The sequence below is a fragment of the Leopardus geoffroyi genome, chromosome E1 (assembly GCF_018350155.1).
Source record: "Leopardus geoffroyi isolate Oge1 chromosome E1, O.geoffroyi_Oge1_pat1.0, whole genome shotgun sequence".
Lineage (NCBI taxonomy): Eukaryota > Metazoa > Chordata > Mammalia > Carnivora > Felidae > Leopardus > Leopardus geoffroyi.
In genome coordinates this window covers 37,969,621-37,996,701 of record NC_059330.1, presented here as the reverse complement: position 1 = coordinate 37,996,701, position 27,081 = coordinate 37,969,621, and the positions used below count along the sequence as shown (strand labels likewise).

The 27,081-nt window shown below is 52.0% G+C and overlaps 1 protein-coding gene across 6 annotated transcripts; it reads left to right on the top strand.

The window, feature by feature from the left end:
- The first annotated feature begins 726 nt into the window (after window positions 1–726).
- Window positions 727–26,394, top strand: PIP4K2B (phosphatidylinositol-5-phosphate 4-kinase type 2 beta). Of its 6 annotated transcripts, XM_045488637.1 has the most exons (11): window positions 927–1,038; window positions 1,587–1,686; window positions 10,806–10,903; window positions 13,707–13,803; window positions 16,043–16,195; window positions 17,093–17,239; window positions 18,220–18,258; window positions 18,774–18,887; window positions 21,223–21,481; window positions 21,578–21,681; window positions 21,921–22,256. In XM_045488637.1, the coding sequence occupies exons 3-11, from the start codon at window positions 10,839–10,841 to the stop codon at window positions 22,239–22,241; spliced, it is 1,299 nt and encodes a 432-aa protein (XP_045344593.1). In that variant the 5' UTR covers window positions 927–1,038; window positions 1,587–1,686; window positions 10,806–10,838; the 3' UTR covers window positions 22,242–22,256. The 6 variants fall into 6 exon arrangements, with proteins under 6 accessions (XP_045344595.1, XP_045344592.1, XP_045344593.1 ...); XM_045488639.1 differs by lacking the exons at window positions 1,587–1,686; window positions 21,921–22,256 and adding an exon at window positions 22,263–26,394 and having other exon boundaries at window positions 727–1,038; XM_045488636.1 differs by lacking the exon at window positions 1,587–1,686 and having other exon boundaries at window positions 727–1,038.
- Window positions 26,395–27,081: the final 687 nt, after the last annotated feature.

Genomic DNA, 27,081 nt, shown 5'->3' with positions numbered 1-27,081 from the left:
GAAGTCTTAAGGTGCCGCCGGTCTTTTAACTGGACCCTTTGGAGGGAGGAGGCCAAGCGGCAGGTGGGTGGACGCGCGACCCATTCATAAAACCCAGGGCTCTCGGCTTGCTTCTCTCATTGGCCCCGGGGGGAAGGGGCGTGACCCGCGGGTGGAGCGCGCTCCAGGCCCCAGGGAGTGGGAAGATCCACGCTTGGGTGGAGCGAGGGGGCGTTCCTTAGTTTTCCCGGCAGGACTGCCTTTTCCCCTCGCCCTGTTCCTCCTCTCTCCCCTGGGGTGGGATGGTACGTCCCACCCTCCTCGCATTCCCGCCCCCTCCTCCCCTCCGGAGCTGGGGCGCTGCCGCCATCTTGGCACGTCAGGTTGAGGGAAAGAGCCAAACCCTGGCTTCAGGGGGCCCGGACAGGAGGAACCCTCCGGCGGTAGACAGCGAGCCCTACCCCCAGCCCTCCTCCCGTTTTTGCTCCGGCGCGGGGCTCTGAGGCGTCCCAAGGCCGGCCGGTTCCTGTCAGGCCCGGGGAGGAGGGGCGGGCGGGGCGGCCTCTGCCTCCCCGGGACGGGCGCTACCACCCGGGCGGGGAGGAGAGCGCCTGGTGACGGTGGGGCGGCGGCGGCGCCCGGGGGCGGGGTGCGGAGCGAGCCGGCCGACTCCCTGGAGCGGAGCGGGGCGGGGCGGGGCGGGGCGGGGCGGGCCGTGGGGGCGGGCCGTGGGGCGGACGGAACCACCGGGGCGGGGTGGGGAGGTAACGGGACGGGCGCTACCATGGCGCGGTGAGGGAGCGGGGGTGGGGATCGGTCCCGGGGAGGCCTGGGGCCGCTGGCTTGTGCGCCGTCTCGGCCGCCCCCCCTTTTGCCGCCGCCGCCGCCGCCGCCCCGGGCATGTCGTCCAACTGCACCAGCACCACGGCGGTGGCGGTGGCGCCGCTCAGCGCCAGCAAGACCAAGACCAAAAAGAAGCATTTCGTGTGCCAGAAAGTGAAGCTATTCCGGGCCAGCGAGCCGATCCTCAGCGTCCTGATGTGGGGGGTGAACCACACGGTAACCAGCTCCCCCGCGCGCGCCCCTCCGAGCGCGGCGCCGCGCGCTCCCACGCCCCCCGCAGGCCCGGCCCTCGCCCCGCGGGCCCTGCCGGTGACGCCTGCAGCCCCTCGCCAAGCCACTTGCACGCCCACCCCACCCTTGCACGCCGTCCCGGCCGGGTGTGCACTCCCCGAGCGCCACGCGAGGCCTGGTGTCTCCGACGGTGGTATGCCGTCGCCCCCTCCCTTCCCTCCAGCCCCTCTAGCTTCCTGCGTCTGGCTTGCTCGCTTCGGGCAGTCCCTGGAGCGCTGGGGGAAGGCCTGGGTGCGGCGGAATCGCTTTCATCCCTTCACCCTGTTTGTTGCATGTGTTTCCCCCCTTGTTCCTTTAACCGGCTGCCAGCTCACTGTCCAGTTGACGGAGCAAGTGGCATTGGCCTGCCTGAATATTCCTCTATTTCTGGTTATTTGGTTGGTGTGGCTGCTTAAAGTTTCCCACCCTCCAGATCTCCCTACCCCTGACTGTGGAAATCCTTCTTGGGTTTCCTTTTTTTCTTCTTGAACAAGATGTATCAACTGGAGAAGCACAGGCTTCCTTGAACCACAGACACTTTACCAGGGTCTTCCTTGGTTAGGGAGAAGAGAGAATGTAACCATTTGAGAGAAGGTGAGGCCTGATTATAAGGAGGGCTATTCATAGTAGAAATAATGTGTCTTTTTGCATTCGCCTATGGTGTTCATGTCAAAGACACTGACTTCTCTTTTTATTGAGCTTTCTGTTGTATGGTCATGAAGGGTGTGATAGTGGATGGTGGTTAGGGTGAGAGGGCGGTCCCCTGGACCTTTGGGGTGCTTTGAGATTGTCCTAGGAAGTTGGAGCCCAGCATTAGTGCTTGAGCTGGAAGACTTTGTGCCCTGATTGTTTAGGGTCTTTCTTTTCTTTTCCATCCACTTGCTCCTTGCTTTCTGACCACTTGCACTGTGAGTCCCTACGCCAGGAATGAGCAGAGGAAGCTAAAGGACCTGAAACACCAACTTCACCAACTGGAAGTCTGGAATGAGGAAGATGAAGCTGATGGCTTGGGTTCCCTGTGAATTTCAGTTTAGGCACCTGACTTTTCAGAGCACTTGCAATTATCCTCAAGATCAAATGATGACAAAGGGGCCTGGGGCCAGCAAGACTTTGTGCTTTGCTTTGGTAGAGGAGCCTTCAGCTGGAGATCGATGAACCTTAGTCTGAGCCAGGGTTTTAGATCTTTACATCTAGTACAGAAATGTACATGCATATGATGAGGTCTTTGTTGGTGTTTTGGTCTTGGACAGGTTACGGTTTTCAGTAACCTCACTCAGGCGAGGGTCCTCCTGGCCAGGGGTAGAGACTAGCATTGCCTGGAAGCTGCTCTGGGCGAGTAGTCCAGCAGACTTTGTTTCTCCTGCTTCCTGCTGCTTCAGGGGTCATCTGACAACATTGCAAGTGAAACTGGGTCATCAAAATGTGAACCTTGTGTCCCTGCCTGGAAGTCAATCCTTAATTTTGTTCTACAGCCTACTTCTCACTAGAAAGCATCCCGTCTATATAGAGAACTGGTGGAGGTCTGAGAGTCGGGAATATTGCAGCTAACTACCTTGGGTCCTTATTTTATACACGAAGAAATGGAGGCCTCAGGTGGGGGATTAGCTCACTCACCCATGGCCACGGCAAAAGATGCAGCTCATTGTCCGACACCATGGGCTGTGTTGGCCACTGGTGGTGCTTGAATGGCAGGTCTCACTTTCTGTGCTTCCTGTTGTTCATTCCATCTCTCAACCGAGTGCCAGGATAGGTGGGGATTATCGTCTTGTTGGAGAACCTGAATGCACCCTCCTGTATGTGTGCTTGTGCACGCCGTTTCTCGGGAGTGTGTGTGACGTTTGGCAATGAGTCTGCCCAGATGTGGGCCTCTGAATGGCAGATGGATAGGCATCTGTGATTCTTACTTTCTTGGACTAGGGGGTCACCCTCCTTCATTGCTAACTTGAAGAAAGTTCATTTGAGGGCTAGTTGGGAAGGCATTGACTTTAAGTAAGGCCCACGGTTCTGGGTGTAATGAGTGAGCACCTCAGGGGAAAGGCACTGGGCACCACTCCCTGGACAGGCCAAGCAGCGCAGGGCAGTTAGTTCCAAGCTTTATTGCATTCATCTTGGCCTGCCATAAGGTCTGATACTTTAGGGTCCCCATCTGGGAGATGGAGGTGTCTCTGCAGAAGAAGAGTGGTATAAAATCTTGCAGTTCTCTAGGGGGTCAGGACTGCATTGTTCTTGGCAGATTGCTCGCCTTTCTGGGAGGTTACCTTCCTTCAGAAGCCCACTGTTGCCACTCTTTGCAATCTGAGGTTTCAGATACCACGTTTCTTTGATTCTTTAGTCTCTCACCCACTTAGGCGTTTAGAGCATGATGGTCTGTGACTGATGGTGCGTGAGATGCTATGTCTTTATCGAGAGCAAAAGTCAGTTACTCTGTCCTGAAGTGGTTGATTGACTTCTAGATGGACAAAGACAGGTTTTTGAGCTTGGTGTTGTTACAGGAGCTCCTCTCCTGGACAAGAGATGCGGCCCATTGACTTTGTGGAGGGAGACTGAAGGAAAAGGAGAAGAGTCCGAAGACTTTGGATCTGTCAGGGAAGAACTAGTAAAGAGAGAAAACCAGGGTTTTTGTGGATGCAAAACAGTTTAGAGGCTCTTGAGTTAGGGAAGAGATTGTCTTGGAGAGGGGCGTGGAAACCAGAGATCTCCAGACCTGGGTCGATAACCTGTTGGCCATTTCAGGAATCAGGTATGTGTGAAGATTCACCCAGGTTATCAGAGAGAGTGGGAGCAATCCATGGTAGCCATATTTAACCATACAGGAAACTGATAGACTGTTCTACACCATTTTACATTTCCCCCAGCAGGGTTGTGGGGTTTCCAATTTCTCCTCATCCTTGGCAACACTTGTTATTGTCTGTCTTTTTTATTATAGCCCCCCTGGTGGATTTGAAGTGTTACCTCCTTGTAATTATGATTTGTGTTTCCTTGATAACTAATGGTGTCGAGTATCTTTTCATGTGCTAATTAGCCTTTTTTATGTTTTCATTGGAGAAACATCTAAGACCCTTTGCCCATTCTTTTAAAAACACTTTTGTCCATTTTTTAATTGGGTTGCCTTTTTATTACTGAGTTGTAAGAGTTCTTTATATATTTTCGATACAAGTCCCTTATCAGATATATGATTTGCAAATATTTTCTCACATTCTTTGGATTATCTTTTCTACTTTCTTGATGGTATCTTTTGAAGCTCAGGTTTTTAATTTTGATAAAGTCCAATTTATGAATTTTTTTTTGCTTGTACTTTTGGTGTCATATCTAAGAATTTACTCCTATATTTTCTTCTAAGAAAAAGTCTGATAGTTTTAGCTCTTACATGTAGGTCTGTAATCCATTTTGCATTAATTTTTGTGTACGGTGGAAGGGACAGATTCATTCTTAAGTCTGCTCAGTTCTCCCCCCACACTTCACCCCTGTTCTGCCCATGTATTTTCTTTGCCTAATGCAGACCCAGAACCTCTTTTACCTGCCTTTTTGTCTTCCTCTGCCACTTTTAAAACCTTCAGTAAATATTCCCATTCTAGTGAGGCCTTTGGATAACTTTGCCCTTTGCCAGGGCTTTCCACCTCACCGAGAAGAAAAGGAGAAGAAAACCCACGGTGTGCAGAAGGACGAATAAACGTAGGGGTGAATTTGTTGGCACTTGTGGCTCTGTTCGTGCTTTTTTCCTCTCTGGTTTGAGGTCTTGCTTGGACTTCCTTGGTCTTGGGAGTGTGTTTTTCAACACAACATGTTTTCTGATGGAGGCAGGTGACACATGATTGTCAGTGGTAGCCAGCCCATTGCTGAGCCAACCACAGAATTGCAGGACAGGTCAGGAAACCAGCACGTCCCGCCCACGCCTTCTGTGTAACAATTCCTATGAAGGTCACACAGGGAAGTAGAGGCTTCTGGAGTCAGAAGTTCACCAGACGAGAACTAGCGACTGAATTTTCATCTCCAGTAGGATCAGCCGAGGGTGAATTCTCTGCTCCTAAATTTCTCACTCAGCTTGTTTAGCCTCCTTATTATTCATGCTGATGGCTCATGGAGTTAATCATGTGGATAATCCAAAAACCACTTACGTGATGTGAGATACAACAGATTTACCATCCTAACGCGTTGTATTTAGCGTGATACTTGAATGAATATGCATTCCGCAAGTGCACTTCTGCTGAAGGGCAGAGGGGTTGGTTGGCCCAGAAATGTGCTGGATAATAAAGGAAAGGCACATCTTCCTGAAACGTTGCTGTAAGTCATGACCTTTCAGGTTTCGAAACTTTTAGTTACTCCCCTTTACCTACCAAATAAAGTTTCTTCTTCTCTCCCTGGTATTTAAGACTTTTTAAGGTCTAGTCATAGCCTTCTCTGTAGCTGACTTAATCTTCGTTCCCATTCTCCAGACCATGAGTCTTTGGCAAAGTCACAACAGCTTTGCTGTCTCTTTTCTCTTTGTCCTGGTGTTGCCATCCTTCAGTCCCCTTTTTCTAGCCATGCATCCCTCTGGCCAACATTTATTGTGCAATTACTATGTGCCAGTTATTGTGCTAGGGGCATAAACATGGGTAAGGTGGTCACTTCCTTCTAGGGGAAAAATTAAGCCTAGTGGAAAAATCAAGCATGCAAGCAAACAGTTACCCAAGTGAGTGTGATATTTAGGTTATAAAGATGCACAGAGGAATGAATAATTAATTCAGCTTGGGAAAGACAGAGTGGGTCTCACAGAGGAAGTGTCATTTAGCCAGATCTTGTATGATTCTCTTAGCTTTATCCTTTCCTCAATTCCTGCTGCCAGAGTCTGTCACCTGAACTATTGTAATGGCCCCATAAATGGTCTTACTGCTGCTTATTTTTGCCTTTTCCCGTCCTTACTTGATTTTGATTCCAGGATACCTTTCTGTTCCATTTGAACATGTGAATTCCCAGACTTAAACCCAAGAGGACTTCCCATTTCCTGCCTAGTTAAGTCCAGATTTATATAGTGGACAAGTCTGAGTTCAAATCCAGGCTCTGCCCTTTGTTATAGCTTTGGAGCTTCATTTTCCTTTTCTATAAAATAAGCAAAAACACTTGCCTTGCAGATTATTAGAATAGAGGCAAGGGATGGAAAATGCTTCCTTAGTCAAGGTAGCTATCCATAAGAAGGATCACACAGCACGGTATAGGGGCACCAGACCGACCTGGGAGCAAATCCTGACTCTGCACATCCTGTCTATGTGACCTTGAGCAAGGTACTCTGAACTTCTTTTGCAAAATCAGATTAATAGCAGTTCATGTGACCAACCAGGTATTAGAAATAATAGCACAGAGCAGAAAATCTGCGATACATGTGATATCTATGTATTTGTATATACAATATATGATAATATAAAGCACCAGCCACTTTTAGGTATTTGGTAAAAAGAAGCAGCTGTTCTTTATTAATACTGATAATGTGAACACGTTAGACCAGTCACCTATCTTCCTACGTTGTCTCCCTCCACTCCTTAGTGCTGCTGACCTACTCTCTCACCCTCCAGCCTTCTCCTCACCCCCCAGCTCTGTACTTAGGCTGGGCAATAGACTTTTACAACTCTGAGGCTTGGTTCTGACTGTTCCCACCACCTGGGATTTCCTTCCTCTTATTTATTTATTTATTTATTTATTTTTTTTTGGAGAACTACCATCCTAGGCCTTTCTCACACATTCTCCACAGCTTCCTCTAGCCAGCAACTCTGACTCCCACTCCCAGGCAGCACCAGTTTCTTCATCTGTTTTGCCACCTCCCTTTATTCATAACTCCATAGCACTCATCACATTGTATTCTTTGTTGTCTGTCTTCTCAGCTAGACAGAGATCATGTCTTTTTATTTTTGTATCCCCAGCTCTGGCACAGCCCTGGCACACAGAGTAAGGCCCTCGGTACACTGAGTGGAAATTAGCTGAAGATGAGTTTGGCAGAGTCTGAGCCAGGTCAGGAAAGGCCTTAAATGTCAGGCTAAGGAGGTTTGCCCTGCGGTTGATGAAGAGCCATGGAAGATCTTAAGTAGGGGTGTAACATGATCTTGTAGATTCTTCCAGTGTCAAGTGCCCTTGGCAATACCAGGAGAGGCATTAGGTGCCCTGTTTCAAGCCTGACGTGTGAGAGCCAGGAGTCTTTGTGACCACATTAACCTCACCCTCTGAGCCTCTCCTGTTCTTGATGTCTCTGTGCTGTGTTCGCACTTACTTGTATACTACTTGACTTTGAATTTCTCTTATGTCACGGGTTTGTCTCCTCTCCCTGAGTAGAGGAGAAGCCTCCTACTTCTTTTGGGTACATAGTGTGCATGTTTCCCCCGCTGTGCGCCCCCTCCTCCCTAACATGAAGTGAAGCATGTAGTAGGTATTTTAGTAAGTGCTTGTTCAATTGAAATTGAATAGAACTCTCTGGGGATGTAAAATTTAGCACAACTAAAAAAAAAAAAAAAATAGTACAGCTAATCCCCAGAGTGAATCATCTACATGGGGCCCAGTGGAAATGAGAGGTGAGTCTACATAGTTCAGATGTATGGATTGTTCGCCAAAAAGTATCTCAGAAATTTCCTCCCGTTGGGTTGTGTAGTCAAGAACAGAGATGAAGGGAGAGCTAAAAACCAACCGAACAACCACTCGAACTAGGCTGAACTAAAAGTTAACAGAGAATTAATGAGTGTTCCTGAATAGCTGCTGTTAGAATAATTCCCCCCGGCTTGCCGCAGCTGACCCTCACAGGCAAGGGCTTCAGTCGTTTCTAGTCCTCGCAGCATCAAGCCCTGCCCTGGCACCAAATCTGGATTTGAGACGATCCCAGAATCTATGGATAGCAAATACTAGAACATTTTGGTATAAAACCGTACTCTTGGAGCCAGTGGTATGTCCTTTCTAGTGTGGAGGTGTGAACTAGAAAATCCGGAAGCTGCACATGCTCTATGAACTTCTTAACTTCTTTAGCTGTCAGAGCCGGGCAGTAAATGCTGGGGCGGGGGCGAGGGGGGCAGGGGGAGGAGGTGGGCCAGCTACCATGAATTGTTTGTGTTGGCAGGAAAACGAGGAAGTAGAATGGTTTCCTCCGTAGGCACAAGCTTAACAATCGGGCTCCCTTGTGAGCAGCCCCTGGAATGGGAAGTGTGTGTGTGTGTGTGTGTGTGTGTGTGTGTGTGTGTGTGTGGCTGTAAGCCAATGGCAGGCATCACAGACCTGAATGCTGGGAATTTTCAGTGTCCAGTCTGATGAGTTTCGGCAAATGTATATAGTCATGTAGTTATCAAACCAAACAACATATAGAACACTTCTGTCACCCCAGAATCACACCTGTCATGTCCCTTTACAGTCAACCACCTCCAGCCCAAACCCAGGCAGCCTCTTTTTGGATTTCTCTCACTGTAGATTTCTGCTCTAGAATGTCCTGTAAATGGACCCATACAGGATATACTCTCGTGTGTATGCCTGTCCGTTTTTGCCAGCAGTTTATTGAGTCTCTGCCCCACTGCCAACTTCTGCCAGTACCCTGCTTACCCGCCCCCCCGCCCCTCCGCCACATATATATGCCTGTGCCTTCCTTCATTTCCCCAGAAGCAAATTCGGTTTTTCACTAACTCTAGGAAAATATGGTTCCCCAGCCTGGTTACTGCATTAACTTGAACTTCTATCCTCTGACATTTCTAAATAAAAAAGGTTTGGAGCATGAAAGGGGCAGCAAATTAAATGCTGTTTCCCCCATTCATGCTCCTAATGACTCTAGGTTATTCCCTCACTGCCACATGGGCCTCATTGAGATAATAGGATTTGCAAGGAAAGTCTCTGGGAGACATAAGGCTGTGCGTCCCCTCCCCCCCAGCCATTAAGGCAGACCTAAGGTTTCCTCTGTAAATCCTGAATGCATTAGTGGCCACTGGGTAGAGGGTCAAGTGTCAAATACTCTGCTGTGAAGGGAGAGGACATCTGTGGCTAATTAGACCACTAATTGGCTAAGCTGGGGACAGGGAAGGGCAGGATGAGCTCTCTCAGCTCTGCACCAATGGGAAGCCTGCTCTCCGGCAGCCTCCTGCTCCCTGAAGGGAGAAGAAAGCCCATGGGAAGGTTTGTAAGGCACCCCACCCCATCTCCCCCAGTTTAGCAGAAGGCAGGACCTGGCTTTAGGAACTGGCCCTTTTAAATTTTAATTATTTAAAATTTATTTTTAGTTTTATTTTTTTATTTTTGAGAGAGAGAGCATGAACATCCATGAAGATGGAGGGGGGGGGGGGGGGGGGGACAGAGGATCCAAGGCGGGCTCTGCGCTGACAGCCCAGAGCCCAGTGTGGGGCTCGAACTTCACGAACTCTGAGATCGTGACCTGAGCTGAAGTCAGACACTCACCCAGGCGCCCCTATTTTTAATTAAAAAAAAAAAGTTTATTTATTATGAGAGAGCACAAGTGGGGGAGGGGCAGAGAGGGAGAGAGAATCCCAAGCAGGCTCCCTGCTGTCAGCTCAGAGCCTGACATGGAGCTCAATCTGAAGAACTTTGAGCCGAAATCAAGAGTTGGCTGCGTACCCAGGCACCCCAAGAACTGGCCCTTTTTTAATCAGGAGAGTGAGAGTGAGCCAGTGGCCAGATGTCTACCTCATCTTTTCACTTAGTCCTTTATTTTAGGGGCACCTGGGTGGCTGAGTCGGTTAAACATCTGATTCTTGATTTTGGCTCAGGGCATGATCTCACGGTTCATGAGTTCAAGTCCTGCATCTGGCTGTGTGCAGGCAGCAGGGAGACTACTTGGGACTCTCCCTGTCTCTCTGTTCCTCTCTCTCTCTCTCAAATAAGTAAACTTAGGGGCGCCTGGTGGCTCAGTCGGTCAAGCGGCCAACTTCGGCTCAGGTCATGATCTCGCAGTCTGTGAGTTTGAGCCCCATGTCAGGCTCTGTACTGACAGCTCGGAGCCTGGAGCCTGCTCCCGATTCTGTGTCTCCCTCTCTTTCTAGCCCTCCCCCGTTCACGCTCTGTCTCTCTGTCTTTCAAAAATGAATAAATGTTAAAAAAAAATTTTTTTTAAATAAATAAGTAAACTTATAAAAATAAATTTAATCCTTCACCTTGGAGATGAGTTATCCACCCACACAAACTCATCCAGCTGCTTTCGTACCATAACCTGGTTTCTTGAGTGACCTCAATTTGCATGAAGATGTTAAAGGCCACCATACCCACATAGGTTGTGTGATGTTTCTTCATTGATCCACTTATTACTACATTTGACAAATATTGATACAGTATCTGCCAGATGCAAATCATGGTGCCAAGCACCATGGAGCCTCTGGAGATCAGTTAGATGACCTTTGCTTACAAGGATCAGTGATAGGGTCTTGCCTCGCTTAGAGTCTAGCAAGCTGGTGAGGTTGATAAGCACTAACCACAATATGAGGGAGGCTGTGCGATGGCCCAAAGGACAGATGCAAACACTGCTTCAGGAATTCCAAAATCAGAAAGAATATTTATGGTCTAGAGAATCACGGGGAGCTTCCTGGAGGGAGGTGCCTTTTGAGCTGGACCTTATCAGGTGGGGAGAATTTCAGTAGGTAGAGATGAAGTTGGGAACTTAACTTGAAGAGAAGAGCAGAAATACAAAGACCAGGAGGGACTCCATAGACACGTTTTTGGTGAGATGGCGGCATTCACGTTTGTAGCATATCGCGTCTCTTGCTTTGCAGATCAATGAGCTGAGCAATGTCCCCGTCCCTGTCATGCTAATGCCAGATGACTTCAAAGCATACAGCAAGATCAAGGTGGACAATCATCTCTTCAATAAGTAAGTTACCTACTGAGTGGGCTCAGGTTTTGTGGGCAGTCCTTTCCCTCAAGGCAGAGAGCTTCTGAAAACTGGCGCACGATAGTGCCAAGCCAGCGCCTGGCAGGGTGTGACAGGGACACCTGGATCTCAGAGCTGACAGACTGGCAGGGAAAATCCATTCATTATGGGCCTCTCAGACCCTTTGCGGTGTTCTGTCATCGCCTTTGTCTACCTGCCTCCGGTGTCCCTCGGGGCATGTGGCCAGGCCCAGGGTGATTCATCTGGGGCCAGGTTAGGTAGCAGTGAGCTGCTCACGAGCTGTGGTGTCTAGTGTGAGGCTGACAGCAGTGGCCCTATCTTGATCTCCGTCTGAGGCAAGAAGCTGCCAGACATGTTCCTGGCCCGGAATGCAGCCAAGCTCTTCCCTCTCCAACGGGTGTGTGAAAGACAGGCCGAGCATGGGGCCCAGGGGCGCCATCCAAAGTAATTCTTCCCACTTTCGTTCACTGTGGCTTCTGGGATCGGCACTGGGGTCGGAAGCTTGTCTCAGGTTGTTGGAGCAGCCATCTTACCTGGTCCAGTGTGGGGCCGGCTCTGAGCCCTCTGGAAGCCTCACGTTTTCATCCTACTGTGGGTCACCCTGGGAACCATTCGCTGTGCACACTCCCCTCTGTTCTGCATTTGCATCCTGGCTCCACTTTCCATTGCCCCACCGTCCCCGCACCTCACCAGCTGGGCTCTGTCACCCTACCATTGCCAGACTGCTAGCCTGGAGGGACGCTTGATTTGAAAATATCCCTTAGTGGCCTCTCTGCCACAGTAAGTAATAACGACATCTTATTCTAGAAGACATCTGTCTTCATGGCTAAGCGGCCACCTGTATAGACAGAAAACTCCTGTGTTTCTCACACCACTACCACATGTCACTTCACTGGGTTTTCCACACGTCAAGCAATTCTGTAGGACACTAGTCGGGTGCCCTGCCAATTCAATTCAGCTCTGACACTGTCCACCTGCAGTTAGCGTCAGGCCCCACAGGTGAAGAGCTTAGTCCCACAGAACTGCCCCCCCCCACCCCCCGCAAATCTAGGTCGTCACCTGTGCTTCTGACCAGCCTGCTGTGGGGCCCATGTTCCCCCGACCCTCCCCCTTGGGTTCGGTTAATTTGCTGGAGGGGCTCACAGAACTCAGGAAAACAGTTTATTTACTTGATTACTAGTTTATCATCAAGGGTACAGCTCAGGAACAACCAGTTAGAAGAGACACATGGGGGAAGGTATGTGGGAAGGGGTGCGGAGCTCCCATGCCCTCTCCAGGTACACCACCCTCCCCACACCTGCATGCATGCAACACCTGCGAACTCCGGAGCCCTGTCTTCATTAAGAAGGCATGATTGAGGAAATCGACTGGTGATTGGTTCAGCCTCTAGCCCCTCTCCCCTCCCTGCCATCCAGGGAGTGGGACTGAAAGTTCCAGCCCTCTCCTCCTGGTTGGTTCCCCTGGCAACCAGCACCTATCCTTTGAGGCTTTCCAAAAATCACCTTATTCACATAAGCTCAGATGTGGTTTTAAGGGGATTGTTATGAATTTAAAAAAAGACCTCTTTATTGCTCTTATGACTTAGGAAATTCCAAGGTTTTTAGCTGCTCTGTGTCCGAAACAGGAATGAAGACCAAATATATATATTTCTTATTATATCACAATATCACACCCGGTAAGGAAGAAGAGGCAGCCCTTGGCTCTGAGGCAGGAAAGGAGGTTGTTCTCTCCCAGGGGTCAGGGCTCTGGAAGTGGGCATCGAACCAGTGCCCATTTCAGGGTCCGTGGCCTCTGGTGAAGTTCTGGGACCTTGACATCTTGGCCTAAAGCAGAGCATCGATTTCTTTTCTTTCTTTGTTCCTTTTGGCCTTTCAACGACTGTTTATGTGCTAGTTATTAGCCTGCAGTGCTCCTTACTAGAAGATGGGTACATGAGGCAGGCCAGGCCCCTGCCCTCATGAGAAGCCACTGCTTTTTTATTTCCTCGAAGTATATCATCCTGGAGCAGTCAGAGGGATGTATTTCTCAAAGGGACTCCCCAAGGAAGGTGGCCGTTGTAAAGACGGAGGATTTGGAGGAGGCATCCCTTCAAGGCGATTCTCTGCCCTCCTGGGAGTCTGAGTTTTTGACCAAGGAGTGGCAAGGGTTCAGGTTGGTGCCAGCAGCCCACAGACAAGGCTTCCTGAAAAGACAGGATTCCAGTCATTTGAGATCTCTTTAATCCGAAGCACCCTTGTCCTCCGTCCCGGGGGAAGCCCAAGGCAGGGCCTCAGGACGTGTCGATAGCAGTGTCCCCGAGGAGAGGGTCCCTTGGTGGAGAAAGTCCGCTCCCTCTAGCAGTCAGACTGCTGTCTGCCTCACAACTGCTGCTCCCATGCAGCCATTGACAGGTAGCAAGTACAGCTCTCGTGCAGGAAGGGCCTGCACTCCGTCTCACTTCTTGGCAGGTAAGGTTCTTTCCCTTTAATGTCGATTTCGTCTAAAGATAACACGCAGGAGAAGTACACAGATTGTAAGTACACAGCTCGACTAATTTTTACCAAGTCAACACAAGGGATGTAAAGTTTTAAAACTCTTACATGCTCAGGATCACCAGGAGTATTGGTTAAAAATGCAGTCTCCAGACTCCTGTCCAGAATTTCTGGGGCCTAGAAACCTCCATTCTAAGCGCCACAAATTGTTCCGATTCTGATGACCTGTGGACCAAACCCACAGAAGTTCTGATGTAAGGATTAGATGGGCAAGGAGAGGCTCACAAAGACATTTCTCTGCTTTGCCCTAGGGAGAACCTTCCCAGCCGTTTTAAGTTTAAGGAGTACTGCCCCATGGTGTTCCGGAATCTCCGGGAGAGGTTTGGGATTGATGATCAGGATTACCAGGTACTGGGTGTCTTTGCAAAGTCGGAGGGGTCAGGGAGTGAAGTGGGGCCAGGAAGCCACAGGACGAGGAGAGGCAAGGCTGGTCCACCGTTCTTATGCTACATCTTCCTGTCCTGTCCTGCTCCCACCCACCCGGCGGTCTTTCCCCGGTGCTGGCAGGCTTCTGGAGGGGTGAGGGCCCTGGAAGTGGTTCTGAAACTGCCTCGAAGGCTCAGGCTGTCTCCCTGGGAGGGAGAGGCGCGGGAGGGAGAGGGCTGCGGAAGCTGCTTCATCTCAGTCTGACATTCCCAGTCTAGGCCGAAGAACCCTTCTCCTCCGTAGTTTGACTTAAAAGAGAATTGTTGCCAGCGGGAGATGAGGCCTCTTAAAGCAGATAAGACAGAGTAGAAAAGGAAGACTTCAAGGGTAGTGTAACCTTGCCAGGTATGAGTGCCACCTCCTAAACTTGTCCCCTGTCCTCTGTTGGGAGGGGGGGATTGGCGAGACTGGTGACTGCCCCCTCCAGGGGCTGATAATGCCATAGAGGCCTTTGGCCCGCTGGAAGGAATCGGTCCCAGTATCAGGGACGTTATAGTCTGACTCCTAGTGTGTGGTTTCTGTTACTGCTCCACCTAGCACCTTCCTTGGACCTTCTCCCCCTGGCAGATAGCCTGCTGGTGATGGTGGGAGAATTTTCCACTTCACTTTGGTAGCAGTTAAGAAATACAACTGACTTTCAGTTGTCTGGGGGGGGGGGGGCGGGGGGGAAGGAAAAAAAGGAGTGTACAGCCTATTGAAATCGAAAATGGACGCCCGAATCTTTTTAGAGACCATAACACCTCCCGGCCTGGTCCCAGTAAGCCCTTCATAGCGTAGTTCCTGAGGAGCAGAACGCGCCTCGGTGAGTCCCCCTGCCCTCCCCCTCCGCTCTGGAGGGCCTCCTGCAAAGACGCCATCCCCGAGAGGAGGGCACGGGGATGTGGGAGGAGGAGATGCCAGGCCCGGAACGGTCAAGAATGGCTGTGTCTAGGAGGTACTGGGAGGTCCCTCCAGCCCCGTCTGTTCGGACTGAGCCCTGAGCTGAATCACGACCTGATTGGAGCTGGAGGTTTTCTGAAAACTCTTGCCGCTACTGCAACCCCACGTTGCTCGGACGTCTTCCTTCCGCCGTGGCCCCTTCCCTTCCCCTCGGTATTCTAACCACATCCTCTCGGTGTCTGCATTTTTCCTCTAATAACCTTGTGGGCGAATGATTGTGCTCACAACTGACAGAGGCAGGGCGGGCGTAGTTCAGAGAGGGGACTCGAAGGATTTGGAGTCAGAAAGCGCTGCCTGCAGACAAGGCAGCATCCTTCGCACCTGGGCTGGAGGCCTGCATGTCTGACTGGGAGAAGGACCAGGCTGGGAGGGTGAGGCCCTCAGCTGTGTAGCCTACTCAACATTTCTGGGTCGGGGACACCCTGCTTTGGGGATGCCCTTTTAATTCAGGGAGCATCTCACCATGTCACATTTCAGTCTCCCCATGACAGTGGTGCTCCCTCCTTCCCCCGGGGTCCCATGAGGAGGCATTCAGTGAGGGGAAAGCGTCGAATCCTAGGTAAGAGCTGAGGAAAGGGCTTGGAGAGGAGGCATTTCTGTGAGCAGATCCCCACATGTGTGCTTGGGAACGGGGACATCTGGGACCTCCCTCTCTGCCTCACCTTGCAAAGGTCTGCTCGGTGAACACATCCCTTCGGTTGACTCACGTGTCCCCCGCCACCCCCTCTAGAGGCTTCTACTGCTCTCTGGTCCTAATGGGAGTAGGGCCTCAAGGAGGAGCGGTGGCACTAAGCTTTGTCTTTGTCGCCCCAGGAAACTGGGAAAATCATCTCCGTCTGCCTCGTGTTCCAGGTCAGGAGTGGACAAGTTAAATGGCTCACCCAAGGTCATGTTACCTGTGAGCGTCAGGATTCAAGCTCAGCCCCAACGTCTGAGGCAGAGATTTAGTTTACAGGGCAGTTCTAGGGGGTCAGAATGAGAGGAAGTGTCTCATAGTCAGCCCTCTTCCCACCCAGTCAGGGATTAGGAGCTGGTGGAAAGGAACAGCTCTTGTCACTCTGCAGGAGGACTTTTGGGAGAGAGGTGAACTTCCGGTGAGGCAAGGGGTGGGTAAGGCCCTGCCTGTCTCGGCGTGGCTGGCTTCAGAGCAGTCTGGCCCAAGTAAAGGTCAGAGTCTTTGTTCCCCTCCCAAGACCAGCCCGCTTTTGTCTTGGTCCGTCAGAATTCGGTGACGCGCAGCGCCCCTATCAACAGTGACAGCCAGGGCCGATGTGGCACACGTTTCCTCACCACCTACGACCGGCGCTTTGTCATCAAGACCGTGTCAAGTGAGGATGTGGCTGAGATGCACAACATCTTAAAGAAATACCACCAGGTATGGTGAGTCCCAAGCCTGGGCGGTAGAGGAAGGATGGCAAGAGGGAGAAGAGAGCCCCTGGGGAGGGACTGGTCCTCTCACAGCGGCCCACACCTCCTGAGAACCAAGCACTTGGCCCTTCCCGGTGCCATGTGTCTGTGAGCTGAAATGCCTACTGGAAAAAAGGGAAAAAGGAGACATGAAGGCGTGTTACCGATTCAGTCCCATCGAACAGCTGCTTCTTGTCAGAGTCGGGAAGTTTCACACTCGGGCACCTGCCGCGTGTCTTCTAAAAGAGGCCCTGTGGGCTCGGCAGGCTCGCTGCTTTTCCCCTTCTGACTCCCCGCTCATCAGGAACCAGTCCCGGAGAAAAGCAGGGGGCGGTGCGGCGGCCTGCTTGCGTCTTCAGGGAAAGCTGGCTTGTCTCTGGGGCCCCTGAGAAGTGGTGAAAGGGACTCCTGGTCTTTGGGGGGACAACGAAAACCCTGCCCGTGGCATGGCTAAGGCCCCCCGGTGCAGGGCCGTTCATTTTTCCCGGACAGCCGGACGGCAGCCCCGCCTCTGCACGCCCTGTGCCCTCCGGCTTGCCCGTTCAGGCCGGCGGAGGAGAGGCCAGACCCGTCTGAGGTGCTGACACACCTCTGAAATGGCAGACACGTTCAGTGGCGTCCCAGTAGTGCGAAACCAGAAGGGCTCTGGAACTGCCTCAGCCTCTCCCTCTGCCATGCCCGCTGTGGGCGGGGGTGGCCGTGGCCCGCTGTATGTCCAGGAAACCCCTGTGACTTCACGGGACCCCTTTGAAACCGACCGGTCTGGGAGCTAGACTCCCCGGGAGCGTCTGAGCCTGGGGCGAGCCCCGTCTGTCCTGGCACCTTCACACGTTCCTCAGCATCCGCCTTCCTCCCTTCGCTCTAGTTCATCGTGGAGTGTCACGGCAACACCCTTTTGCCGCAGTTCCTGGGCATGTACCGCTTGACCGTGGATGGCGTGGAGACCTACATGGTGGTCACCAGGAATGTGTTCAGCCATCGGCTCACTGTGCACCGCAAGTATGACCTCAAGGTAAAGGGCTCTGTGGCCGCCCTCCCACGTGTCGGGAGAGCCGGGGCACGTGTTTTGGCGTGGACGGGAGACTCGGGAGTTGATGTGCCTAATTCTTATGGGTCAAAGGCTGTTTGAGGTCCAGATGACAGTGACAAGGGGTTATTTATCGTACCATATTTATGGCACGGTCGATGTCCTTCAACTCCTGTCAGTGGGACGTGCACGTCGAGGGCAGCGCTTTAGGGACAGGCTGTGCTGTACACGCACTCAGGCGTGTGTCCGGGCCCCGCGGACTGACAGCACAAGCACGGTTCTGGACATGGAGAGGAACACGCTTGTGACTGTGAGCCACCGTGCTCCACTGTTCTCGAAGCTGGCTTCCTGACGTGTCCCCTCACACCTCTCTCTCCCTGCTACAGCCACGAGGGTTTCTTTCCATTCCAGTGCCCGTGCTCTCCGCCTCCAGCAGCTCGCGCGGGCTGCCTGGCCTGCGTTCCCTCCCTGCCCTTTTCTCCACCTCCACCAGCTCCCACCTCATTGCTTCCTGCTTTCCCTTCTGGGCTCAGCTCAGATATCACTTCTTGCAGGAGGCCGGCCTTGGCCTCCACCCCTGTCCCTCCCCAGTCTGGACCCGCCCTGTGCTAGTGCTCTTGGTGTCCTCCTCCCTCGTACCACCTAGTACTGTTGTAACTAACGGATTAATTAATCGCATAACTGCTTCTTACTGCCTGTCTCCCCCGTTAGAAGGAGAGTCCCCTAAGGGCAGGGACCGGGTCTTGGTTTGGGGCTGTTGGCCGAGCACGTGCCTAGTGTCCGATCAGAGCTCCGTCAGCGGTCCGTGACACGGGAAGTGAACAAGTTGCTGCCTCCTGGCCTCTAGGACTCTAACCAGCGTCCTTCAGTTCACCTGCTGCCTCTCCCCAAAGACTGGTGCATGTTTTCTCGCTCAAAGGACTTTGCCTCAGCTGGACCTCTCCTGACGGCTCTTATCCTTTCAGGGCTCCACTGTTGCCAGAGAAGCGAGCGACAAGGAGAAGGTATGCCGGGACCTGTACTGAGCGAGTGTGGAATGGGCTGCTTGGAATCAGAAACACCTTCTGTCGGTCACCCTGTCCCTTCCTCCACCACAGCCCCCAGCCCAGTTCCCAGATGTGTGGCCTGTCGGTGCTGTGTCACCAAGCTCCCGCCCGTCCTCATCCTCGGCCCCGGCCTCTCTTTCCAGCCTTTAATCTCTACCCTTGCTGGATTGGTCATCGTCCTACAGGACTGGCGATCTCTGTCTCATAGTCCAGCCTGAAGTGGGGAGTGGCTGCCTGAGCCCCGAGGTAGTTCCGGCTCAGCAGGAAGACGTGCTTTGGTCAGTCCTCAGTGTCTGACGTATGTCAGATATTTGCCATCCCTGCCTGCCCGAGGCCTGGGACTGTAGCCTCCTGCGCTGAACCTATTGATTGGGCAGGCGACCATCTGTGCTCTAAGGACCCTTCCCTTTTCTGTACCATCACCTCTGGGGGTGAATGGTACCCAGCCTAACACACTGCTGTTGCTCTCCCAGGCCAAGGACTTGCCGACATTCAAAGACAATGACTTCCTCAATGAGGGGCAGAAGCTGCATGTGGGAGAGGAGAGTAAAAAGAACTTCCTGGAAAAACTGAAACGGGACGTGGAGGTACTTACTAACCCTCGTTTTCACCTTGGTTGAGGAGGCCCCCTCTTGTCCTCAGAGCAGGAGCCTGTTCAGCCTTAAGAAAAATTGAATTCACTACTTTCCAGGAGTGTGGACAAAAGGAAGGCTGGTGATTTGAACAGTGTGGGTGCGAATGAGTATTCCATTGCGGGGGAGACGTTTGTGCCGGTAGAAGCTTTGTAACTCAAGTTGGAATGCTTTCCTTCACCTCTTCACTAATCTATTCCAGCACCTTTTTCAAATGCCCCGAAACTTTCTTTCTGGAGGTGTCCCTGTAGTGGAGAGGGGGACAACGAGAAGCCAGTTGCTGAGATCCACCAAGCAGGCCCTTCTTTGGCTCCCATTCTCCACTTACCCAGCAGCCTTCTGGTGGAATGGGGCTTCCTGTGGAGAAGTTCTTCCAGGGCGGGCAGGTGCTAAATAGTGAATGCGTTACTGGACCGTTTGATAACTCAGTGTATCCTATTTTAACAAATTGGGAGCCTGCTCATTAAAACCAAACCCTACAAACTTTTAAGATGTTTTCTTTTTTTTATTATTGTGGCAAAATACGCATAAGATAAAATTTGCTGTCTTAACCATTTGTGAGTATATCCTTGAGTGTCATTAAGTACATTCACGCTGTTGTGCAGCCATCATCACCATCCATCTCCAGAACTTTTCATCTTCCTGAACCGAAACTCTGTACTCATTAAACACTAATTCCCCGTTTCTCCTTCTGCCTAGCCCCTGGCAGCCGTCACGCTGCTTTCTGTCTCTGTGAATCAGACTTTTTTTTTAATGTTTATTTATTTATTTGGGGGGTGGGCAGGAAATGTGATTGGGGGAGGGACAGAGGGAGAGGGAGAATCTCAAGCAGGCTCCATGCTGTCAGCGCAGAGCCCAACATGGGGTGTGATCCCATGAACCACAAGGTCATGACTTGAGCCAAAATCAACGGTCATATGCTCAACTGACTGAGCGCCCCAGGTGCCCAGGCGCCCCGTGAATCGGGCAATTTTAAGTGCTTTATATATAAATGGATTCATACAGTTTTTGTCTTTTGCGTCAGGCTTATTTCACTTACCATCATGTCTTCAAGGTTCATGCATGTTATATATAACACATGTCAAAGTGGCCTTCCTTTTTAGGGCCGAATAATATTCCACTGTATGCTTATACCACATTTTGTTTACCTGTTCATCCATCAGAGGGCAATTGGTTAAGGTTCTCCAGAGAAATAGACTAGGGTGCCGACAGATAGATACACAGACAGACAGACAGACAGATGTTTATTGTAAGGAATCAGCTCACAGCTGTAGCTGGCACGTTAGAGACCCAGGAGAGTGGGTGGTTGAGAGTGTCGCCCGGCTGTGGCTTTCTTTTTTTTTTTTTTTTTTTAATTTTTTAAATTTTTTTAATTTGAGGCAGAGAAAGAGAGAGAGAGAATGAGCGGGGCAGGGGCAGAGAGAGACGGAGACAGAATCTGAAGCAGGCTCCAGGCTCTGAGCTGACAGCTCAGAGCCGGATGCGGGGCTCAAACTCATCAGCTGTGAGATAGTGACCTGAGCCAAAGTCCGACACTTAACCAATAGAGCCACCCAGGCAGGCGCCCCGGCTCTGGCTTTCTTATGGGGTGTTTGTTCCCTTTTCTTTTCCTCCTCATTTTCATCCTGACTGTTAAAGAAGCTGAATTACATAGTTTTTCAAGCTTTGCCTGTGCCCCTCAATTAGAAGTACATTTTACCTCACAGCCCAACACGCACAACTGAAACACTGCCTGCCTACGTCGTGTTACATATGTTTTCTATCCTGTTCCATAGTATTTAGTAATAAAAACTGCCTAGTCCCAGCCAACTAAATTAGATTTCCGGCTCCCAGTGGGTTGAGACCTGTGGCTTGAAAGCCACTGCCCCGTCACACCCACCTCTCCAGCCTCCGTGCAGTGTGGGACTCCTTTCTTCGCTGGGACTCACCACAGCTTCTCTCGGGCAGTTTCCTCTTCCCTCAGTGTTCTACGTCCTCCCGCAGCTTCTGCCTGCCTGTCTGCTCCTCCTCCGTCAGGCCGCCTGGGCTCTTCTCCCCAGAGAGGCCCCTCTCCCCGCTGCCCTGGCTCCCGCAGCTACTTCCTTCGAGGGACGGCCTCGTCCCTCGGGGGACAGCCGTCTTCCCCGCTGGGCACTGAGCTCACTGAAGGTGGAGACTGATGTTTTATTCTCGCCCGGGGCTCAGAATCGGAGGATGGACTTGAAGGGAGTGCCTTTTCTCCTCTTTCCAGATGCCACTGGGGTGTCCCTGTAACCTCTCCCTCCCATCTCTCCCTCCTCACCCTCCCTAGTTCCTGGCCCAGCTGAAGATCATGGACTACAGCCTGCTGGTGGGCATCCACGACGTGGACCGGGCGGAGCAGGAGGAGATGGAGGTGGAGGAGCGGGCAGAGGACGAGGAGTGCGAGAACGACGGGCTGGGTGGCAACCTGCTGTGCTCCTACGGCACGCCTCCGGACAGCCCCGGCAACCTCCTCAGCTTCCCCCGCTTCTTTGGTCCTGGGGAGTTCGACCCCTCTGTTGACGTCTATGCCATGAAAAGCCATGAAAGTAAGTGGGAGCTGCGTCTGTCTGGCCACGGGGCCAGCTGCTTACTGCCCTCCTCCCTGCCGCCTCTTCTTCCTTTCCTGCTTCCCTCCCCTGCAGGTGCCCCCAAGAAAGAGGTCTATTTCATGGCCATCATCGACATCCTCACGCCATACGATGCTAAGAAGAAAGCCGCGCACGCTGCCAAAACAGTGAAGCACGGGGTGAGTCCTCCCTGCCACGTCGAGGCCCGGGGCGGGCAGCCTTGGGCCTCCTGCTCTGAGCCGCTCCCCACCCCGCCCCCACAGGGAGCAGGCCCCCTCCCAGCCTCCCAGTTCTCCCTGCCGCCCACCCCTGTGCTCTCCCCACCAGCTGATCTGCCCAGCCCATTGGCCCCTACTTCTCAGCTTATTGGTTCCATTCCCAGAGCTGCTGGGCAAGTTGTGCGTCCTGTTGCCTGCAGGGAATAGCTCTGTGTACACGCCCACGCTGCTCCCCAGAGGCCCTTTTCCCCATGGACTTGAAGTTACTGTCTCCAAACACGGACCCCACCCAGAGATCCATCTCTCCACCACCTCCCCACCGCCTTGCCGCTACTCAGTGGGTTCAGGCGGGGGCTCGTGAGTCAAAGGAGCAAGGCCACGGTGGTTCTGAGACAGGAACTGCTCCTCGAGGGCCTGCCCAGGCAGGGGTACAGCATTCAGTTCAAACGCTGGGCCAGAGACTTCCGGATACCCAGGCTCCTCCCGGCTGTAGGCTCTCAGGGCGAGGGAGCTCGACCTGAGTCAGCCTCTGTGTGTTACAGGCGGGGGCCGAGATCTCGACTGTGAACCCTGAGCAGTACTCCAAACGCTTCAACGAGTTCATGTCCAACATCCTGACGTAGTTACCTTCTACCTTCAGCCAGAGCCGGAGAGCCGGATGTGGGGTCGGGCCAGAAAAGGGAGAGGGTGTATTTGGGCTAGATGGGAGGGTGGGGAGCGTGGGGAGCAGTGTAGGGGGAGGGGAGGGCTTCAGTGATGAGACTGCAGCCTGTGACATTGACAGACTCTAGCTGGGGAGGAGGGGATGTGCTGTGTGAGCACGTACCCACAGGGTGTAGCCTTGATCTTTCCCCCATTTGACCCAGGTTGAAAAGGGGTTTCCTTTTTGTTCCCTTGTAACCTTTTTAACAATACGTTGGGGCTAGAGATGACTTTGTGGGTTTATGTGGGTTTTGTTTCTGAAATCTCATTGCTCCAGGTTTGCTATTTATAATGATGTGTGTCATCACCCCATCACCCTCCCCATCCCTGCCCTGCTCTCGGTTCCCTTCAGTGAAAGAGGCACCCCCATGGACCCGGCCAAGGGGCCTCTCAGGGCCAAGTGCTCTGATGGCAGAGGAGAGGTCAGACACTTCAGTCCTGCTGCATTTGATCTTGTCTGGATTAACTTTTTCATTTTATGGAGTATTGTGCACAAACTTCCTCCACCTTTTCACCTTGGATCCAAGTGAAATGTTACCTGATTCCTCCATCTAAATGCTGTCCTCCAAATCAACAGCAGGCATCTTGGATCAGAATCAGAGATCTCACAGGGGCGTGAGTTCATCCTCATGGGATGGTGAGGGGTGGGGGTAGCGGCTGGGCTCTTGGACAGCTGGTTCTCACAGAACCCTGCGATCATCACCCACGCCTCTGAGCTCCTTTGGCTGCTGGAGTTCAGATGTCCTCTGTCTAAAGCCTGCCTCCCGTTGGTCAAGAGGAACTAGAAAGCATCTTTAGGTACAGCAGGAGCCTTCATGCTTCGATGGTTATTTCCCCTTGGGAAACCCCCAGAACCTGATGAGTATCCAGTGAGGCCTTGTGCCCTCCATCCGTTGACTTCCTCCTGACCTTCTCCCACGCACCCTCCCTTGTAGTTGAGCTTTTAGCTGGGGGAGACCTCCACGTGCCTGGGATGCTCCTTGCAGAGAGGCCTCCTCAAGCCCCAGGGCCACCATGTAGATAATCTGATGCCCTGTGCCTGTGGTCTGTCCCCCTGGACAGTTTTGGCCATCAGGGAGTGCTGCCCCCCACCGTGGAGTGTGGCACCCAAGCCTGAGCTTGCCGCGGAGTCACTTGAAGATGTGACCCAGGAAATCCAATGTGGAGGCCTGAAACGGGATTCGACCTGGCCCAGCTTTGGGGCTGTTTTCCTTGATGCCCCCGTCTTAACTTTGAGCAGATCTGCCACCCCAGGGGTGCTTCGGGAGTGGCTTCCTGCAGCTTCGTGCAGGGTCCCCACCCACCTGCTGAGCTACCCAGGCCTCAGAACTGAGCCGGGTGTCATTCTGTGATGCCATCAGAGCAGTCTGGTCTGGCTCAGAGAGAACAGCCCTGTGTTGGGGGAGGTACATTCCTGCACCTTCTCACCCCCTCACCCGGAACTGGGGATTTGGGATGATCTATAGTAAAACTTTTGTAGATAACCCCACAGGTGCGATGAAAGTTTATGGAAACATTTCAAATGGATGGATTGGTTTCCTGCGGCTCCCTCCAAACCTGGCCAAGTTCAGCTTCTGGAGCAGGAACCACCGCCTCCGTGCCCTACCTGCAGCGTTTAGGTGAGGGGGGAATGGAGGCAGCATTCTTGGACTCCAGTGAGGCTGCTGGAACTGTTCTGGAAGAGGCAAATAGGTCAGACAACCGCCCCCCGGCCCAGGAAGGGGCCATAGGCAGCTCTGAATGATCAGCAGCAGCAAGACCATGAAGTGACTTGGGGAAGAACTTGGAACCAAGTGGCTCACGGAGAAAACAGATCTGACTTAGGACGGGATTCCGTAGGAACGATGTCTGGACTTGATTTCCCCACCTCCTAATCAAGAATGGAAATTTGGATCTGTCCCTCGGGAGGCCCGCATCTTCCGAGCTTGGCGGGCTGTCCTCCAGCAGAGGCCACAGCCTTGGGCTCCCACCGGCTTCCTGCGTTTGGTCTGCTGATTATGTTGCCATCATGTGTGTGAAAAGTGTAACACAATCCATCGGTTAAAAATGAGCTACCAGGTATCTAACTTCTTTAACATTGAGTTTTGTGTTTTTTGTGGGGTTTTTGGTGTTTTTTTTTTTTTTTTTTTGTATATTGTTTACATTTTGAGGGTAGCATTCTGTTTCAAATGCTTTTTTTTTTTTTTTGACAGTATTGTTGTTTGGGTCAAAACATTTGAGCTGTGGTCGGGTGGACTTTAGATTTTTTTAAAAGGTCATTCTCTGTGCTATCTTCAAAACCTTGGGTTTGGCCCTCTAATTCCTTTGGCATTCAAATGTTTAAAAGCTATTTATCTTGGTTTATGCCAGTTTTCTTTCTCTTCTTTCTGTAATGATGCCGATGTGTTTGGTTTGTGGTCTGAATGTGGAGAAAGTGAACTGATGGCCAAGCCTTTGTCTGCCCCCACTCCTTTCTCAGAGCCCCACCTTCCCGCTCTCCCTACAGAAGGCATCCAAGAGCAAAGGACTACCCTCAGCCTTCCTCTCTGGAGCCCTGAAGAAAAGCTCAGCTGTCCCACGGCACCCTAGAATAATTTGGGGGTCTCCTAAGAACCAGGTGTAAGGATAGGACGTGACGGACTGGGTGAAGCCCGGGATGGGGGTCAGGGCAGGATTCCTCTCCATTCCCCCCACCTTGACCACCTAGCCAGTCGCAGCTTCACCCGTCCTAAGAGTCTGGGGCTGAGAAACCCAGGCTGGTCCTCTGAAGACTCCGCGTAGACCACTAGATGAAGGCCTCTGGCCCTTGTTCCTATTAGTGAACCATTGAGTCTTTGTCCCCCCCTCCCCCCCCAGTGCAAGCTCCTTCCCTGTGCCCTGCGGTTTGGGGGTACAGGGCGGGCTGGGAAGCCAGCAGTTCCGGGAGCAGACTGAAGCAGCGCTCCATCTCTCCTTATCTAGCTCAGGGGTTACTGGTCTGTGGCGGGTGCCACGAGTCGCCCCTGTGGCTGCTCAGTGGCACCTTCTAAGTTCCCACCACAGGCAGCTCTCCCTCCCCTCTCCCAACTCCTACTGTTTCTCTCGCCTGTGCTTTAGGCCTCAAACAGGTCCCCTGGTAGCGCTCAGGGCTTGGGACTAGACTCCTGCCCTAGTTGACTTTCCCTCTTCAGTCTGCCAGGGTCTGCCCTGGGGAGGTGGACCAAAGACACAGGACTTCTCTCAGTAGCCAATCCCCACCCCCCCAATTGTCTTTTTACCAATTCAAGTCGGGAGGGAAAAAAACTTCAGCACTCCCTAGCATCTGAGCTACTCGAGTGTTAGGGGCCAGAAGGGACAGTGTGTTTAAATGGCCCTTACAGCTCTGGCCTTATATGGCTCCCCCGAGTCTAGGGACCTCACTTCTTTCTGGCAGAAATGGGGGGGCGGGGGTCCAGCCTGAGCACAGAAATCAAAGGGAAAACACATCCGAACAACTGCCCCCAAACCTACCAGCCACCTGCAGGGGCAGTGACTGCCTAGCTTTCCTCTGAGATGTGCCGCGTACGAAGAGTGCCTCCAGAGGGAAGGGGAGACTCAGCTGTCCCCAGCGAGTTGTGCCGAGATCCTTCAGAGGCTGGGGAGGAAACTTCCAGAGGAGTTCCTTCCCCCTCGCTCAGAGCTATTTTGTGAGTTGTGAACCAACAAACAGCCTTTAGGGGGAGGCCGGTGCCGCTCAGCACACCTCAACATCAGGTCAAATCATTGTAATCAAAAAATGTGAATGAAGCTGAGATTCAGCTTTTGGGGGAGCAGGATAAATACGACCCCTTCACGTGTGTGTCACTTCTCGGTTCTCACCGCACTCTCCATTTTTTAAATAGGAATTTTCAACCCCTTGTGCTTGTCTAATGTCTGCTCGGAACAGTTCGAGACACTGTTACTGTTTAAAAATGCATGCATGTGAAGATGAATCTCCAACCCAAGGAACAAATAAAACTCAAAAAACTTTGTGTACACATCTGTCATGTGTCAGTCCTTTGGAAACGAGCCTTTATTTTTCTCAGAATTAAAAGGTTTTGGCCCCAGTTTCAAAGGCTGCTTGGGTGAAATCAGTGTCTGGCTTGAGTTTGGAGAAAGGGTATATACAGGCCGTGACTTTGGCCGCCTGCTTTCAGATGTGGCTAACAGAGCAGCGGTTAAGAGCACAGGCACCAGAACTGGGCAGCCGTCGTGACCTTACTGTGCACATTGAGAAATGGACAAACCACCCGCTTCTCGCCTCTCTAACTACGTAAAACCAGCACTGGCTGAGAGCCACACACAACTACCACCCCTGTCCCAGCTCTCCCTTGACTGGCTATGTGGCTGACTTTGAACAGGTGACCTCTGTGTACCTCATGTTCTCCATTTAGATTGAGCTTAAAAATCTAGTGATCCTCCTGGTGTGGTTCTGGGAGAGTAGGATCAGCAGCGCCTGGGAATCAGAAATTCCGGATCCCTCTGCAGATCTGAATCAGAAAGTTTTTTTTTTTTTAATTTAATTCTATTGAAATCCAAACATGAGGTGTAATAATGGTTTCAGGTGAATCAGAGTTTTAACAGGTCCTCCAGGAGATTCTGATGGAGGCTCAAGTTTGGGAGCCGCCACCACAGGTTGGAAGCTGGAATAATTTGGGGAACTTTTTGGAAAGACAGGCACCC